Consider the following 19,448-nt stretch of genomic DNA (forward strand, 5'->3'; position numbering starts at 1 on the left):
TTTCAGGCATGCTGGAGGATGTGACTTCAATGAAGAAATCTAACTCAAAAAGGAGATGTCCTAGCTTAATAGTCAAAGAGGAGCAGTGCAAAGGATTGTGCGGTCCGCAGAACTTATTCTGCAGTCGCAGATAAAGATGCGGCCCGCAAAAATACAAGTGCGGCTGCAGATCTACCCTTGAAGCTTTAGAAGAGTTTAGCAGCAGCAGACCGCACACCAAATTCTGCGGCCGCAGAAGCTGTTTGCACTGACAAGCTTGGAAAGAACAGAGAAGTTGCAAAAGACCAAATTTGGAGCCTCCTTGAAGCGCAGTCTGCAGCCAAATTGTGCAGTCGCAGAAGCTGAAGTGCACCGTAGAAGTTATTATGCGGCTACAGAATCCCTCCTACTGTAAGAGCAACAGAAGAAAGTGCGGTCCGCAGCCAAATTGTGCGACCGGAGAACCTCCCGAAGGGTATTTTTGTCAGCAAATTTCATAACACTATAAATAGATGGGAAGCACTTTTTTAGGAAAACTTTTGTACTGTAGCAGCTGGTAGCGGTAAGAGTTAGTTATTTTGGGAAATTGGTGACTATAATTAGAGAAGACTCATTACTTTTACCTTTCAAATTTAGTTTTATGTCTTCAATTACTTCTTCTTTTTCATTTCCTATGCCTATGAGTATGCGTAGATAGATTTTATCTAGGGTTGTTACCCAACCCTAGTATGTAAAACTTATGGGTATTTAATATTAATGCTTGTTATTGATTGGGTGTATGTTATTTAGCCTTGTTTATACTTTATATCTAGAATTAATGGTTGCAAATATTGATTCATGTCTATTTGACTTAGTTCTTACTTGAGAAAGAGGAACCTAGTCTAGGAAAATTTGGCTAACAATAAATTGAACTAATTGAGGTTTTGATTAGTTTGATTAAAGAATTTGAACTAGAGATAGGGATAATCCCACTTGGGCATATATCATTTACTTAGATTCTACCCATTTGCTCTTGAGAAAGCCAATTTGGGCATAACCACTCTTTGACCGAGAGGTATTGAGTGGGTACTTGAGAATTGGTCTTGAGAAAGCCAATTAGGTGAAGGTTACATCCCTAAATTTTTTTCTTAATTGTTAAAAACACCAAAAATATTTCACTCTCTATTTGTTTACTAGTTAGTTCAATCTTCTAGAGGTTAAGTTAGATAACACTTTTTCACTATTGTTTGAAAGATAAATCTAGTTATTTCAAGTTCTTTTCTTAAGTAGTTACCTTAGCATCAATCTAAACTCTCTGTGAATTCGACCCCGACTCATGTTGGATTTTATAGTTACAACAAATATTTTATACTCGTTATTTGGGTGTGAATTGGACCTGATCAAGAAGCAGTCCTAATGGGATACTCCACCACTCATAAGGGGTATAGATTGTACGATAGGAACACTATCACCTTTTTTTAGCAGGGATGTTCTTTTCAGGGAATATGTATTTCCTTTTGTAACAACATTACAACAGCATATTGGTTCAACTCATCAAGCCTCAGACAAGACAACTGATTTTTTGAGTCATAACCGAGGAGAGAAATGAACACTATGGACACAGCAAAACCAAAAGACACATTTGAACCTTAGAACCCTTAGTTTCAATGGAACATGAGAATAATCAAGAAGATGCAGTTGATCAAGCAGATGTAGTAGCTGATTCAAATGATGTTGTCTTAGCTGACCATGATGCACCAACTGGACCTCCTGATGTACCAACTGGGATCACTCATTCTAGTTCCACAGCTCTCACTAGACAATCAACTAGGACAAAGCATCCACCAATTTGGATGAAGGACTATATTGTTGCTAGTAAGAAGGATTTACATTGTGCCTACCCCATATCAAACTTCATGTCCTATGACACTGTAACACAGAGATACAAAGATAACATAATGTCTTTTTCAGCACTTACATAACCTAAAACCTACAGGGAAACTGTGAAGGATGAAAGGTAGATAGAGGCTATGAAACAGGAAGTCCAGTCATTAGAGAAAAATAAGACTTGAGAGGTGGTTGACCTGCCTCCTGGGAAATCCTCTATAGGGTCAAAATGGGTATACAAAATTAAGTATAAAGCCAATGGAGAGGTGGAAATATTTAAGGCTAGACTAGTGGCTAAAGGTTATAATCAACCTCAAGGACTAGACTACCATGAAACATTTTCACCAGTTGCAAAAATGGTGACAGTTAGGTCAGTGATAGCCTTAGCTGCTTCTTGTGAGCACGTGATTTTTGCCCAAACTAAAATTACTCCTACAAAGTTCAAAAATAGATCTTTCTAAATTATTTTTTATTTTTATAGAATTTTAGGATTTGTTTGGTTAATTTTGTTTGCATTTACTTGCTTATTTAATATTCAAAATTATGAAAAATACCAAAAATGTATAAAATATTCATTGCATAGCATCTTAGATTTAATTTTATATTAACATATAATTACATGAGTTAATTGTATTATTAAACAAAAATCACATAAATGGTCGTTTTTACATATTTAGCCTTTAGTTTTAAAATTAGTATTTTTTTTCTTTCATTAGTTTTAAGTTAATTAATTATTTTAATGTTAGAAATATATAATCAATTCAATTCTACAAATTAGATTGTTTTAGAATTTAACTTAGGTTTTTAATCAATTTTATTAGGATTTAAAAAATTCAAGAAAAAGAAAAAAATGTGAAAGGCTGTGTTTGTTTTCGAATTGGGCTAAAACCTTAGAGTTGGCCTAATTTTCCTTTAAACCCAACTCGCCCCAAGAACAGTCCGTTCCAGCCCTCACTTAACCCAAAACGGCGTCGTTTTAGTAAAGCTAATCCCAGCCGTTCAACACATCTCATCCAACAGTTCATAACTCCCTTCTCTAATCCCTTATATCTGTTGGAGACTGTCGGAGACCGCCCCCAAACCCCTCAGACCCCTCTCACTTCTCTATCTCTCTCACTCAATGAAACCCTAGCCGCCCCCAAATTCCTCACCCCCACCGGCCGGCGGTCACCGTCCAAATAGCCCCAAATCTTCACCCTATAATCCCCACACTTCCCTAATCCCAAATCCCTTACCGGTTTCCCCAAATAATCATCCAAACTCCCTAAATTCCAAATCTAAGAAGTCAAGAAAACCTAGTTATTTTTCTTTTTTGATTCTTTCCAAACTCGGGTTTGTCTTTCGTTATTACCTGCCTCAATCGACTACCTTCAGAGTCGAATGGTGATTTCATGTCATTGATTGGTCACTTCCACTTGATTGGCCTCAGACCCTTTCTTCTCCATTCAAAACCTCAATGGCTCAAGGTGGTAGCCCCATAGCTTTGAGGTATCGCTTGGTATTCGACTCTTCGGCCAAGATATGGTCGTTATCGTTACAGGTATCCATTGTTTCTGTCTTTCGAGCATGAACCAGTGCTCGTGTGACGATATCGACCCCTGCTCGGATTGTTTGAAGCTAGCAGTGATGTCGTTAATGGGTAATACTTCCTTCCGTTCTTTCATGGTCATTTGACTTAAGTGTATGATTTACTCACATGCTGGTGTTTTGGTTGTTTCACATGATATAGCTTAGTTTTAGGTTAATTATAGTATATTTTAGCTTAGTTTCATTTGTACTTAGCTGATTTTGCTAAAATTATCATTTGAAATGCTTGCTTAATGATGCATCAGTAATGGACTATTAGCATATCTTTTCATATGTTTAGCATGTTTAGATTAGGCAAGATTTAAATTTATTTAATTCTGTGTTAGGTTGCATAACAGTTAGTAATTTGCAAGAATTGGGGGACTAAAAGGTATACCAAAATCAGAGAATCTTATGTGTTTGGGCAAGAAGTTTCTATAAGGGACTTAAGTGCAATAAAACAAAAGAACTAGGGATAGTTTCAGAATTAAAAGATGCTAAAAAACCAGAAAGGGGAACAGCTGTCAAAAGAAAATATCTAAAAAGGGACAGCTGTCCAATTCAGTTGTGAAAGATGCTCTTTTCCCTAAAATTTAGGGATGGCATTCTGAGAATTATTCCCTTATCTTTAGGAGCACATGACAGATTTTTCACTGTATATAAAGGACCTCACTCACACATTTGGGGGGGGGGATTGGACAAAAAGAAAGGACACACACATAATTCACTGATTTTTTTCAATTTTTGCCCTCATTTCATACGGATTTCTCTTCCAAAAGGCAGTCTGGGACTTCATTTTAATATAAAAATGAAGATCTAGGATCCACCTGAATCTCGGGTTGCTTTTCCATATTACTGGGATTTCCTGGATTTTTGATTTTGAGGTTTAAGGTTGTTGTCCATTGTTTTCTGCTGCTATCTTCTTGCTACTGCTTTCTTCCCAGTTTTCAGAGACTTATTTTCTTTCTTCTCTTTCTTTGCTACTGTTAAGGTGTGTGCTTGATAGTTTCAAATAATGTAATTGTTATTTGAATATCACATTATTTTGAAATTTCTGTTGTTTGTTAGTTATGTGTATGTTGGATGTTCCTCTGTGTCTGATTGCAAATTTGAGTTTACATTGAAGAAAAAATGGTTGCATAAATCTTCATATATGTTGGTAACCTTAGTGATAAAATAATTATCAGTTCTGTACTCTGATTTATGACTGCTGAGGTTTGGTTTGCTGTTGTTAGATTCATATCATGTGAAGTTCTGGAAATTTTCTGTTAGATGTTGGCTTAAGAAGTGAGACGTCAGAAGTGTTGGAGATGAGCTTGGAAATCTGACCATTGCTTGGCCTGATTTTAAAAGTTTTATCAAGTGAAAGTGGTCATCTATTGTAATTATTGAATCCCAGTTAGTATAGTTACTAATATGGTTCTTGATACAAAGTTGTAATAACTCATGTCCATTATCAGTGAATGTAGTTATATAGATTCAGTAGATTGATAGTAAATGTTCAAGAAACACAGATTATGGAATGCCATCGTATAGCAGTTTAGCACGAGTCCCTCTTGCATGAAATAGCTTCATCATTCATAGTTTATTAACAATAGGAGACATGAATGTTAGTTTGAGAATGAAATTGTATAAGTGATTCAATTGGAGCTGGTGTTAAACTCGTTTGAAATACTTTTCGTCTGTGTGATTAGTTGGGCATAACTGGCCTTTGTCTAAGGTTATAATTAATTGGACTTTATGGCTACAAGGTCCAGGCTTCAAGAGGAAGCCAGAAAGTGGAGGCCTAATATGATTGGGCTTCACATGAAAGCCCATCTGGACATCATTCATCTTTGCAGTATTTTGCTTACTGGTTAAGTGACAAACCTTGTTATATATAAAGCTTAATGCTATGATTTTCACGTTTAGCCCATGTTTTGCTCATAACCAACCTGCATACAGCCATTCAGTGACTAAAATAATATCTAATTAATCTAATAGAATAACCAATCATACGCTAGTCAACCCCATCACTTAATAAAAGAAAAAATCATATAGGAATCCATGAGATTAACTTTATCATATTAGAAGCTTATTCCAAGACTGTTTTGCTTCATATTTCGTTAATTTCCACATTTGTAAACTCTTGGCCTTGTGATAATCTTAAACTGATTTTCGGACAAACAATCATCGAATATTTTAGTTTGCTTTAGGCGTGCATTTAATCTACTATCGTAATTGTGTACACGTTCGCGTAACATGATTACGATCCCCAAAATAAATCAAAGTACGCGTTCGCGCAACTTTGGCCAACAATCTTAATATTAATAAAGCGGGACTAATTGTGTACACATATGCGTGACATGATTTTAGCGCACCGAATAAAATGGATTCACACTCATGTGATCCGTTTCAAAGATAAATCCATAAGCGCCATATCTAAAAGCGGTAAAAGGTAAAATGCATATTAGGTTTTAAAACACGTAATTAAATAATTTAATTAAGCCAGGTGTGATTAAAGCGACCGTGCTAAAATCACAGAATTTGGGAGTGCCTAACACCTTCTCCCGGTTTAACAGAATTTCTTACTCGGTCTTCTGATTTTTGCAGACTTTAAACAGAGTAAAATTTCCTCGATTTGGAATTTAAAATAAACCGGTGACTTAGGACACAAAAAATTATCCCAAGTGGCGACTCTGAAATCAATTTACTAATCCCATTTCGAATAATATCACTTTAATTGAAAAAACTCCCTATCCCCCTCGGGAAAAAGGAGGTGTGACACCTCTAATGACTAGGTCTTTAAAGAATAGATGTCTTCAATGCATTTCTACAGGAAGATCTATATGAGGAAGTTTATATGGACTTGCCTCAAGGATTCCAAAGACAGGGGAGAAAAAGGTTTGTAGGTTATTGAAGTCCTTGTATGGTCTTAAACAGACCCCAAGACAATGGAACCTAAAACTTACAGAGGCTCTACTAGGTGTAGGCTTCAGTCAGAGTGTCTATGACAATTCCTTATTGTAACGACCCGGCCAATTACTTTGAATATTATAACCTCGTTCCCTTATTTACTACTCAATTTATGTCTTGCAATTAATTTATGAATTATCGGGTTAGTTGGTTCGGGTCCGGAAGGAACTCGAAATGAAATGAGGCACTTAGTCTCATAATTGAAAATTTTAAATTAGAAAAGTGGACCGGATATGGACCTATGTGTAAACGATCTCGGATTTAAATTCTAATAGATCCGTTAGCTCCGTTAGGTAATTTTGGACTTAAGAGTGCGTCCGGAATGTGATTTGGAGGTCCGCGGTAGAATTAGGCTTGAATTGGCGAAATTGGAAATTTGGCGATTTCGGTCGGCAGTTTGAAAAAATTTGATATCGGGGTCGGAATGGAATTCCGGAAGTTGGAGTAGGTTCGTAGTGTCATTTGTGATGTGTGTGCAAAATTTGAGGTCATTCGGACGTGGTTTGGTTAGTTTTGGCATCAGACGCCGAATTTAGAAATTTAGAAGTTCTTAGTCTTGAATCCGAGGGTAATTTGATTTGGTGTTGTTTTGAGGGATTCGAAGGTTCGACTAAGTCGGTATGTTGATATATGACTTGTTGATATTTTTGGTTAAGGTCTCGAGGGGCTCGGGATGATTTCGGATGGGTATCGGGGAGTTTGGAAGTTGGAAAATGCAGCTGGAGCTGCTATTCTGGTGTGTCCGCCCCTGCGGATTGGGAACCGTAGGTGCGATGATCGCAGGTGCATGGGAGGCTCGCAGATGCGGAGATGGTCGCAGATGCGAAGAGTGGATCGTACCTGCGGGCTCGCATGTGCGAGGAGACTTCCGCAGGTGCTAAGTCTATTCAGTTAAGTGGAATGCACAAGTGTGCACCGGAGTCCGCAGATGCGGAAGCACAGGTGCGAGAAAGGGTCCGCAGGTGCGAAATCCCTGAGGCAGACCCTATATATCACACTTCGCGAATTTTGGTGCGTTCTTCACCATTTCTATTCGGTTTTTGGAGCTTTTGGGAGAGATTTGAAGAGGGAATCAAGGGGGTTTCATTGAGGTAAGTTACTTGAGCTCTAATACTTATATATATGGTGGTTTTCCGTTGTTTAATCATGGTAATTAGTGAAAATGAGGGGTTAGGGCTTGAAAATTTTGGAAAGTAATTTAAGGATTTGAGGGACCAAACGGAATCCAATTTTGATGAATTTTATATGGTTAGACTCGGGAGAAGACAAGGTTTATTATTCTGCCATTTTTGACTAATTTCGAGACGTGGGCCCGGGGGTCGGGTTTTGGTCGGTTTGGGATTTTTGGCATATTTTGTAGTTTTTCTTGTGGAATTCATTCCATTAGCATATATTGATGGTATTGTAGTGATTGAGATTAGATTCGGAGCATTTGGAGACCGGGTCCAGAGACGAGGGCATCCCGGAGTAAGAATTTTACGTTGTTAAGGTAAGTAACAGTTTTAACTCTTGCTTTGAGGATATAAACCCGGAGATTTGACATCACGTAATTGTTTGGAAGTGATACCCACGTTAGGTGACGAGCGTGTGGGTGTGCACTACGAGGGATTGAGACTTGGTCCATCCCGTGAGGCTGTGAGGCCTAATGGCTATTATCTGTGGTTATGTGTTTAATTGTTGTTGAACTTGTTTGCCTTCATGATAGAGATCATGCTTAGGCTTTATTCATGCTTACATTATTTGTACTCAGTCATAGAAATTTTTGTACATGTTTACCTCAGGCTCTATTAATTGCTAATATGTGGTAATACTTGATGTGGGTTGTGTTCCCTTATTGTTGATGATGGTGAGCCTAGTGAGGTACATGATTGAGTGAGCCCGAGGGCCTGGTTGTGAGGATATTAATACCATAGCGCGTAAGTTGTCTGCGTAGCATGTGAGTTGACCGTGTGGGTCCAGTTATTGACACCATAGCGCGTGAGTTGTCCGCGTAGCACGTGAGTTGACCGTGCGGATCCAGGTATTGATATGATGGCACGTGAGTTGTCCGTGCTTAGCGCTTGGTCTTTGGGAGCCCCTCCGGAGACTGTATATACCCCCAGTGAGCGCAGAGTGTTGAGTGTTTTGAGTTTTGAGTGCTGAGTACGAGTGATGAGTGATGGAGTGACACTGCTGTGAGGTTGTATTTATTGGTGTTGTTGCTGCATTTATCTGTTAAACTTCTTTGTGGCATTTACTGAGTTATGGAGTTTACCTGTTTATTTCTGTTTATTTTTAAATTGTGAAAAAATAAATAATTGGACTGTTTTACTTAGCTCGTCACTATTGCTCAGTTCCTTAGTTATTTCTGTTACTTGTTGAGCTGGTTGTACTCATGCTACACCCTGCACTTTATGTGCAGATTCAGGTGAATTAGAGCACGGCGATCGTTGAGTTCAGACCGGCTATCTGTGGAGATAGCAAGGTAGTTGCTAGCATTCGCAGGACCTTGTTACTCCTATTATCATGTCTTCTTTTGGATTGTATTGACATTTAGATAGTTTCATTTCTTAGTTCATAGATTTAGACGCTCATGACTTAGTGACACCCCGATGTTTGGGGCTCGTTTCTGTATTTCAAAAATTATATTTAAAGTTGATTTAGTTTATGAGAAATTCAGATATTGAAATGTTTTATTAAATTCTTATAATCGATTTAGTAGTAATATTTTGGGAAATAGGCTTGCCTTGTAACACGATAGGCGCCATCACGACCACGGTTAGATTTTGGGTCGTGACAAGTTGGTATCAGAGCTCTAGGTTACATAGGTCTCATAAGTCATGAGCGGGTTTAGTAGAGTCTTGCGGATCGGTACGGAGACGTCTGTACTTATCTTCGAGAGGCTGCAGAACCTTTAGGAAAAATTCACATTCTTGGATTCTTATCGTGCGTTCTGTGCATTCTAGTAACTAAACATCTGTATTTTATTCTCTCACAGATGGTGAGGACTCGTGCTACCGGTCAAGAGGGTCAACCACCAGTTTGGGTCGTGAGAGGACGAGGTCGCGGTAGAGGCCATGGTAGGGGCAGAGGTGCAGCCCGTACAGCAGCTGGGGCAGTACCTGCAGATCCATCGGTTGTCCCAGATCAGTACCAGGTTTCAGTTGTTGATGCACCAGCTCAGGCACCACCTGTGCCTATTGTGATTCCGGGTCTTCAATAGGCCCTAGCTCAGATTCTAACAGCGTGTACCGGCCTTGCTCAGGCAGTCTCTATTTCGACGGCCGCAGCCACTTCTCAGGCCAGGGGAGGCACTCAGACTCCCGTCGCTCGCACACCAGAGTAGGTTATTCAGGGACTTCAAACACCGGAGGCACCACCAGCCCAGCCAGTTGTAGCTGCACAGGATTATGTGGTTCCTGCTATGCCTGAGGATGATCAGCGCAGGTTGGAGAGGTTTGGGAGACTCCAGCCACCACCTTTCAGTGGTACAGAGAGAGAGAACGCTCAGGACTTCTTGGACAGGTGTCAGAGGATACTCCGTACTGCTGGTATTTTGGACACTTGTGGGGTCTCATTCACTACCTTTCAGTTTTCTGGGGCTGCACTCAGATGGTGGGAGACTTACGAGAGGCGTAGGCCTGTTGGCGCAGCACCCCTTACTTGGCAGCAGTTCTCCGTTCTTTTTCTGGAGAAGTTTGTACCTGAGTCCCGCAGAGAGGAGCTGCGCAGGCAGTTTGAGCAGCTTCGCTAGGGTGAGATGTCTGTTACATAGTATGAGATGCGGTTCTCCGAGTTAGCTCATCATGCGGTCTGGTTGGTTCCCACAGACCGAGAGAGGATCAAGAGGTTTATAGATGGCCTCGGTTTTTAGCTTCGATTGCTTATGACCGGGGAGAGAGTATTTGGGGTTACCTTTGATGAGGTTGTCGACATTGCTCGATAGATTGAGATGGTTCGAGGTCAGGAGAGGACTGAGAGGAAGGCTAAGAGGCCTCGTGGTCAGGGTGATTTCAGTGGTGCTCCTCAGGGAGGTAAGTTTCCGCAGGACCAGTTTCAGCAGGGCCCGTCATCATTCATAGCATTGCCAGCACAGAGTTCTCATTATGTCCCGCCCGCTCAGGTATCGTCAGGTAATTCTTTTGGGCATCAAGAGCAACAATTTCGTCAGAGGAGGGGTTGTTTCGAGTGCGGGGATTTCGGTCACATTGCAAGATATTACCCTAGGATGTTGGGTGGGACTCCGCAGCGGAGTACTCAGCCTCGGACTACAGCACCAGTTACCTCACCACCCGCCCAGCCAGCTAGGGGTGGAGTTCAGCCAGCTAGGGGCGTAGCCGAGTCAACTATGGGTCACCCGAGAGGGGGAGGCAGATCAGGGGGTGGTCAGGCCCGTTTCTATGCCCTCCCAGCCAGGCCAGACGCTATTGCTTCAGATGCTGTGATTTCAGGTATGTTACTTCTGTTAGACTCGTTCGAGGACGAACGTTTATTTAAGAGGGGGAGAATGTAACGACCCGGACAGTTGTTTTGAATATTATAACCCCGTTCAACCATTTACTACTCAAGTTATGTCTTACAATTGATTTATGAATTATCGGGTTAGTTGGTTCGGGTCCAGAAGGAACTCGGAGTGAAATGAGGCACTTAGTCTCATAATTGAAAACTTTAAGTTAGAAAAGTGGACCGGACATGGACCTATGTGTAAACGATCTCGGATTTGAATTCTGATGGTTCTGTTAGTTCCGTTAGGTGATTTTGGACTTAGGAATACGTCCGGAATGTGATTTGGAGGTCCGTGGTAGAATTAGGCTTGAATTGGCGAAATTAAAAATTTGGCGATTTCGATCGGCAGTGGGAAAAAATTTGATATCGGGGTCGGAATGGAATTCCAAAAGTTGGAGTAGGTTCGTAGTGTCATTTGTGATGTGTGTACAAAATTTGAGGTCATTCGGACGTGGTTTGGTTAGTTTTGGCATCGGGTGCCGAATTTGGAAATTTAGAAGTTCTTAGGCTTGAATCTGAGGGTAATTTGATGAGTTGGTATTGTTTTGAGTGATTCGAAGGTTCGACTAAGTTGGTATGTTGATATATGACTTGTTGGTATTTTTGGTTGAGGTCCCCAGGGGCTCGGGATGATTTCGGATGGGTATCGGGGAGTTTGGAAGTTGGAAGATGCAACTGGAGTTGCTGTTCTGGTGTGTCCGCACCTGCGGATTGGGAACCGTAGGTGCGATGATCGCAGGTGCGTGGGAGGCTCGCAGATGCGGAGATGGTCACAGATACGAAGAGTGGATCGCACTTGCGGGCTCGCAAGTGCGAGGAGACTTCCGCAGGTGCGAAGTCTGGTTAATTAAGTGGAATGCGCAGGTGCGCACTGGAGTCCGCAGATGCGGAAGCGCAGGTGCGAGAAAGGGTCTGCAGATGCGGAATCCCTGGGGTAGACCCTATATATCACACTTCGCGAATTTTGGTGCGTTCTTCACCATTTCTATTCGGTTTTTGGAGCTTTTGGGAGAGATTTGAAGAGGGAATCAAGGGGGTTTCGTTGAGTTAAATTACTTGAGCCCTAATACTTGTATATATAGTGATTTTTCGTTGTTTAATCATGGTAATTAGTGAAAATGAGAGGTTAGGGCTTGAAAATTTTGGAAAGTAATTTAAGGATTTGAGGGACCAAACGGAATCCAATTTTGATGAATTTTATATGGTTAGACTCGGGAGAGGACAAGGTTTATTATTCTGCCATTTTTGACTGATTTCGAGACGTGGGCCCGGGGGTCGGGTTTTGGTCGGTTTCGGATTTTTGGCATATTTTATAGTTTTTCTTGTGAAATTCATTCCATTAGCGTATATTGATGGTATTGTACTGATTGTGATTAGATTCGGAGCATTTGGAGACCGGGTCCAGAGACGAGGGCATCCCGGAGTAGGATTTTTATGCTGTTAAGGTAAGTAACAGTTTTAACTCTGGCTTTGAGGGTATAAACCCGGAGATTTGACATCACGTGATTGTTTGGAAGTGATACCCACGCTAGGTGATGAGCGTGTAGGTGTGCACTGCGAGGGATTGAGACTTGGTCCGTCCCGTGAGGTTGTGAGGCCTAATGGCTATTATATGTGGTTATGTGTTTAATTGTTGTTGAACTTGTTTGCCTTCGTGATAGAGATCATGCTTAGGCTTTATTCATGCTTACATTATTTGTACTCAGTCATAAAAATTTGTGTACATGTTTACCTCAGGCTCTATTAATTGCTAATACGCGGTAATACTTGATGTGGGCTGTGTTCCCTTATTGTTGATGATGGTGAGGCTAGTGAGGTACATGATTTAGTGAGGCCGAGGGCCTGGTTGAGAGGATATTAATACCATAGCGCGTACGTTATCTGCGTAGCACGTGAGTTGACCGTGTGGGTCCAGGTATTGATATGATGGTACGTGAGTTGTCCGTGCTGAGTGCTTGGTCTTTGGGAGCCCCTCCGGAGACTGTACATACCCCCAGTGAGCGCAGAGTGTTGAGTGTTTTGAGTTTTGAGTGCTGAGTACGAGTGATGAGTGATGGAGTGACACTGCTGTGAGGTTGTATTTATTGGTGTTGTTGCTGCATTTATCTGTTAAACTTCTTTGTGGCATTTACTGAGTTATGGAGTTTACCTGTTTATTTCTGTTTATTTTTAAATTGTAAAAAAATAAATAATTGGACTGTTTTACTTAGCTCGTCACTATTTCTCAGTTCCTTAGTTATTTCTGTTACTTGCTGAGGTGGTTGTACTCATGCTACACCCTACACTTTATGTGCAGATTCAGGTGAGTTAGAGCACGGCGATCGTTGAGTTCAGGCCGACTATCGGTGGAAATAGCAAGGTAGCTGCTAGCGTCCGCAGGACCTTGTTACTCCTATTAACATTTCTTCTTTTGGATTGTATTGACAGTTAGACAGTTTCATTTCATAGTTCTCAGATTTAGACGCTCATGACTAGTGACACCCCGATGTTTGGGGCTCGTTTTCGTATTTCAAAAATTATATTTAAAGTTGATTTAGTTTATGAGAAATTCAGATGTTGAAATATTTTATTAAATTCTTATAATCGATTTAGTAGTAATATTTTGAGAAATAGGCTTGCTTTGTAACACGATAGGTGCCATCACGACCACGGTTAGATTTTGGGTCGTGACACTTATTCACCAAAAGATCTGGGAATGACATTGTGATCATCTTAATCTATGTACATGACCTACTGCTAACTGGAAGTAGCATAGAGCTCATTAATGAAGCCAAGTCAGTGTTATATCAACAACTTAAGGTAAATGATATGGGGGAGCTCATGTATTTCTTAGGGATTGAAGTCTTGAGGTCTCATCAGGGCATTCTGCTCAATTAGAAAAAGTACACAAAGTACACTTTGGAGCTCATTTAAGAATTGGGGTTGAGTGGTGCAAGGCCTGTTCTTACACCTCTAGAATTCAATCAGAGGCTTACTTCAGTGGAGTTTTACAAGGCAATTAGCAGCAAAGTACTTGATCCTTTGGTAGATGTCACAGGCTATCAGAAGCTCATAGGGAAACCACAATATCTTACAGTTACCAGGCCAGACATCAGCTATGCAATCCAAACTCTGAGTCAATTTATGCAGGCCCCTAAGGAGTCTCATGTGGATGCAGTCATTCGTGTAGTGAGGTACCTCAAATATGCACCATGAATGGGAGTTATCATGAGGAAAGGACCAACTAAAACTTTAGTTGGTTTTTGTGATTCATATTGGGCAGCTTGCCCAGTGAGCAGAAAGTCTGTTAATGGATATATTATTAAATTTGGTGATTCCTTGATATTATAAAAATCAAAGAAATAACACACAGTCTCTCGTATAAGTGCTGAAGCATAATACAGAAGCATGGCTTCAGAAGTAGCTGAGATAGTTTAGTTGCGAGGCCAATTTGCTGAACTAGGGACTCCCATTCACCAGCCAATCACATTGTTTTCAGACTGTAAAGCAGCTATGCAAATAGTTGCTAATTTCATTTTTCATGAGCGTACAAAACACATCAAAATTGATTGTCACTTCATCCAGGAGAAACTCAAACAAGGAATCATGCAGACACAATATGTCTCTACCAAGCATTAGTTGGTTGATCTACTCACAAAGGGGTTGGCCTCACCTCAGCATCAGTTTCTACTTGGCAAGCTGGGTGTGTTAAACATTTTACACCCTCCACCTTGAGGGGGAGTATTGGCATATATAGAGTGTTAGTTAGTTAGTTAGTTAGGTATGAGGGCTATAATGTACATATTAGAAGTTAGAGTGTGTTATTATTATTTTAGAAAGTTAGTACCTAACTAACAAGGAGCTGTATATAGTCGGTTGTTTATGCCACAATTAATCAGTTGAGCAATTTTCCAATCTCTGATTCTTCTACACTCTTCTTCCATGGCTGATTCTAACACATCTCTCCACATGATCATCTTCGATCAAGTGGGTTCAAAAAAGGTTTATATCAATATTTTACATATTTTAACCTATATAAAATACCAAAAGTTTTCGACGAAGCGGGTTCATATGAACCTTCTTGACTCTACATGGGGTCCGCCCCTGGCTGAAACTAAAAAAGTAAACCTTAACACGTTAAGTCAGACACTAAAGAGAATTATACTAAAAATATATAATATTTTAATATAGTTTTGTCAAGTGACCTACATTAATCTACTAATATAAAGGAGAAGAAAAACTACATTGTGGATGTTATTATATTTTTATGTGAATGCTTAATTTATAGAGGTCAATCATCTTTTTCTCTAAAAAAGAAATTTGTCCAACATGGAAGAAATCTATATTTTCCTTTAAAGAAAAGTAAAAATCAATTATGGTGAACTATTTTCATTTCCTTCAAAAAAGTAAAATCCAAACATAAGGCAAACTCTAACGGATGTTTCACAATTTCTCTTTTTTATGAGGAAATAACGAAACACCCTTCTCAAAACAAAATAAAACTAGACTTCAAGACACAAATATAATGTCCATTAGAGAACTGAAAAACGAATGCCCGTAATAGAAATAAGAAAAGAGTTATAGACTATAAAAGGTGCTATTTCCTGGGCTTGGTACCCACACCTATATAATTAAGAGTGTCTTAAGTTTATTTTTACTAATAAATAATCCAGCGATGCAGACCAACTATTGAGCAAAAAAGTTGCCGAGTAAAAATTTATCAAATTGCTGGTACGTATTAAAACAGTAAAAGGTGCAATAGCAAAACCCAGAAAAGTAATTTATCATTTACCTCGCAAAAGCAAGAATTTTGATTTACTGATTTATTTATTTTTTATTTTTTATTTTTGTTTGCATTAGAGTCTGAACATAGAGATCTAAGATAATTATTGTTGAAAAATAACTAGTCTAACCATGTCCAAATTCCAACATTTCAAGCAAAAGATTCAATTAAAGAAGTGAACTTAACCGCCGGGGGTTGTGGTAGGATGGATAGTTTTCTGTCCTTAATTAGATGTCTTGGATGCGAGCTATAGGAATAAAAAATGCTGACAGGGAACACTTTCCTTCTTAATGAGCCTTACACAACGCAAATTTGGATTAGCCGGGGAACCAATATAGGTGCCGACCACCAGGCAGAAAACCAAAAATAATTGAGAACTTACAGACTTGTTCTAATTTGAAGGGGAGTCTTGGAGCACGGTAAAGTTGTCTTTGTGTGACTTATAGGTCACGGGTTCGATCTGTGGAATCCGCTATTGATGATTGCATCAAAGTAGACTGCCTACATTACACCCCCTTAGAGTCCGGCCCTTCTCTAAACCCTATATGAATACGGGATGCTACGTGCATTGGTCTGCCCTTTTGACTTACTCTAATTTGTAAAAGGAAAAAAGGCGATATAACTTAAAACTATTGATTACAAATTGAAGGCTGGAATGGAAAAAACACAATTATGATTAGAACTTGGTAACTTTTGAAGAAGAAAGAAGTCTCCAGTTCATCTTGTACTCATTCAGTTTCCTAATTGGAAGTTCATAATCTTTAACTCCACTTGGTCATTTATTCACAAAGGAAAAGAAAATTCATACATCAACTTCACAATCTGGAGAACCAAGCAAAGGTACTTGACCCACAAAACCCTTCTTGTACCCTACCAACATATCACACTTGACATAAATTCCATAATGTCTAGTCCTTACAAATGCAGCTTTATATCTCAATTTACCCATAAACACTAGTCTCAAAGCCACCATCCCATACGTTTCATCCACCACCAACCCATTTGCAACTTCCACCGATACCGGCACCGACGCGCCTCCGATCACCGGCGACAAGGGCACCGTGCTTTTTGTATCCTGAAATTAAGGATATCAAATTTAGCCGATAAAAATATTACTCATCTATCTTGTGCAAGTTGACGAGTTAGATTGGACATATAATATGTAGAAATGACACTAGATAACAACTCTAAAGAGATGCTATTTAGGAATTAGCTAATGTGTCATGAATTCAGCTTTCAGTTTAACTTTTCAGGACATAAATATCTCAAATTATACTAAAATTAAAATTTTTAGTTCAAATTTTCAGCACAAAATAAGTACTAGCTAATCTTAAAAAAATATCCCTAAGAATGATTGTTTGTGCACTTTCCCGACACATATTCATTAGCGGGTCAACTTAGACATAGCCCAAGTTAACCATCTGAAAGCTTGGATCAATTTGTACAGTCACGTCGCCCGAATTAGCCCATTAAAAGAACGTATCCAAATGTAAAAATACAAAAAAAAATTGGGTTTTGTTGATTATATGAAGTTCTGATAATATTAAAAAATGTTAATTTGCTTGGTAATTAAAGTCCCAAAAAGGAAAAAAGAAAACAAAGAAAAATAATTTTGAATTGGTCACACATTGGTTAGCTCAAACTGACCCGTTCATTTTGACCCAAAGAAATTCGGGACAAGTTATGACCCGACTTACTTATTAATTCGACCTGTTTTAACTCATCTAAATTTAGCACAACCCGACCATTTCATAACCTTTCTTACCTGAAATAAAGGTGGCAGCATCACTGGAGGTGTAATTGCTTGACCCTTGTAAGAAACAAGAGCTGAAATTTGGTCATAAAACAAGCTGACTCTCCTGTTTGGATTTCTTACTAACACTGTGAATTGCATGGTGGTGAACATATAAGGAAGGGATGTGATGTTTAATTGGTAAATTGCAGCATTTACTAGAGTGAAATTTGGCTTGTGAGGTCGATAAATTAGCCACCCTATGAGCAAAGTGAGACCAGCTAATATGAGGAAAATTAGTAGAAAAGTGCACAAAGTTTTGGCAGGATTTTTAGATGATGATAATGGAGATGGTCTTTGAGTATAGCCACCTTCATTTTGACTCTTTTGTTGATCACTCATTTTTGGAATTTCTTCTAGCTAAATCTTGTACAAATTGGCTTAATTAGCTTTGCTTTTTTCTCCAAACTCCACCTTACAAGTAGCTATACTTTTCCGCTCGTATTGCTTCTTAAGTCAGTGTTGACCTGTATATAAGTTAGATGTTAGTTCATAATATAAACATTGTAAGAGAAGAAAAGAAGGTATTATAAAATTAAGACTCACCTCAATATTTTACGTAAGCAATTTCTTGAACTTAAAATTGCTCAAAACTCCCCCTCACTTATGACTATTTTTCTTAAGTCGATGTTGATCTGTATATAATTGAGATGTTAGAAGAAGAAAAATCCTATTATATAAGCACTAACTAAATAAGAGAAGAAAAGATGGTATTATAAAATTAAGACTCACCTCAATATTTCACATAATAAGCAATTTCTTGAACAATTTTAACCAAAACCAAGTAGCTTTAGCAAAGGAGAGAGTTAGGCACAGCTTTGAATTGTTAAGTGAGTGATAGTGGTGAGAGAACAATAAGAAAAAGGTGGGAAAAAAAGAGAATCTAATGGGTCAAGTGGAAGACAAAGAAAGGAAAAGAGAAGAATTAGGTTCTCTCTTTGCTTAGTGATAAGAGAAGAGAAGTTAGCTAGTTGTTTCAGTGCAATTCTTTTTGTTTTGTTTTTTTTACTTTAGCTTACGACTATTGATTACAAAGATTCTTGGCTAGCTGCCAACTAAATGTAAATTCTAAGTATGTAACCGCGGAGTTATATGGTGACACCTAGAAAATTGATTGGAGCTACTTTCGTCACCATTTTTTGTGTCCAGTTTTATAACAGTTGGTTTGGTTATGCTCCTTTTTTCTTTTTCTAATAATGTTTGAATGAGTTTAGGTAGGAATTGTTTTTAGAGTTGCCGTGGAACAATTGCGTTTGTGTTTTGGTCGTTTAGTTACCGGAATTAGGATATTAATTTCAGCATAAATTTTAAAATTATGTTTATTTAGTGTTTGATTATTGGTATTAGTTAAAATTAATATAAATTATATACCATATCTTGATATTTTCTATCCAACATAAGATGCAGGATTACAATCTCTGAATTGTACTACGAGGACATCCTTGTTCTTAATAAATACTCCCTCCGTTACAATTTAGATGAGGTAGTTTGACTCGGTACGGAGTTTAAAGAAAAAAAGAAGACTTTTGAAACTTGTAGTCTTAAAAGCTTAAGGGGTAAAAGCTTTGTTGGGCCATGACATTTGTGTGGTTATAAAAACTTCTCATTAAGGGTAAGATGGGTAAAATGAATAGTTTAAAATTCAATTATTTCCAAATTTAGAAATGTGTCATTTATTTTGGAATAGACTAAATAGGAAAGTACCTCATCTAATTTGAAACGGATGGAGTAGTATAACATATGGAAGAAAAAAAGGAAATTACTCCTCTAATGAAATATGAATAACCCGTCCTCCTCTCTTTAAAAGAATGGGTGCTTCCGGTTCTGTTCGTACTTGAAACAATTTTGCCTTCTCCTTATTACTAGATCTCTAGAGTCAATATTTGTATATGAGAACTACTGAACTCAATCACTTAATGTCATTACTCTTCAGTTTTCTTCTGTTGAGGTCTATCATGCAGAGGTACTCAAATTGAATCAGTAATCGATTTATAGGTGTCATCGTAAACCTAATTGGTTATTAAATCAATAGTTCAAACACTC

General features: G+C 38.8%; 1 protein-coding gene across 1 annotated transcript; it reads right to left on the reverse strand.

The window, feature by feature from the left end:
- Window positions 1-16,304: 16,304 nt before the first annotated feature.
- Window positions 16,305-18,388, reverse strand: LOC104108015 (NDR1/HIN1-like protein 1). The gene is made up of 4 exons (XM_009616969.4): window positions 18,138-18,388; window positions 17,952-18,040; window positions 17,379-17,872; window positions 16,305-16,688 (listed from the first exon to the last, which is right to left on the reverse strand). Exons 3-4 carry the CDS (start codon window positions 17,745-17,747, stop codon window positions 16,416-16,418), a joined length of 642 nt encoding a protein of 213 aa, XP_009615264.1. The 5' UTR covers window positions 17,748-17,872; window positions 17,952-18,040; window positions 18,138-18,388; the 3' UTR covers window positions 16,305-16,415.
- Between the last annotated feature and the right edge of the window lie 1,060 nt (window positions 18,389-19,448).

This window comes from Nicotiana tomentosiformis, chromosome 8, assembly GCF_000390325.3.
Source record: "Nicotiana tomentosiformis chromosome 8, ASM39032v3, whole genome shotgun sequence".
Lineage (NCBI taxonomy): Eukaryota > Viridiplantae > Streptophyta > Magnoliopsida > Solanales > Solanaceae > Nicotiana > Nicotiana tomentosiformis.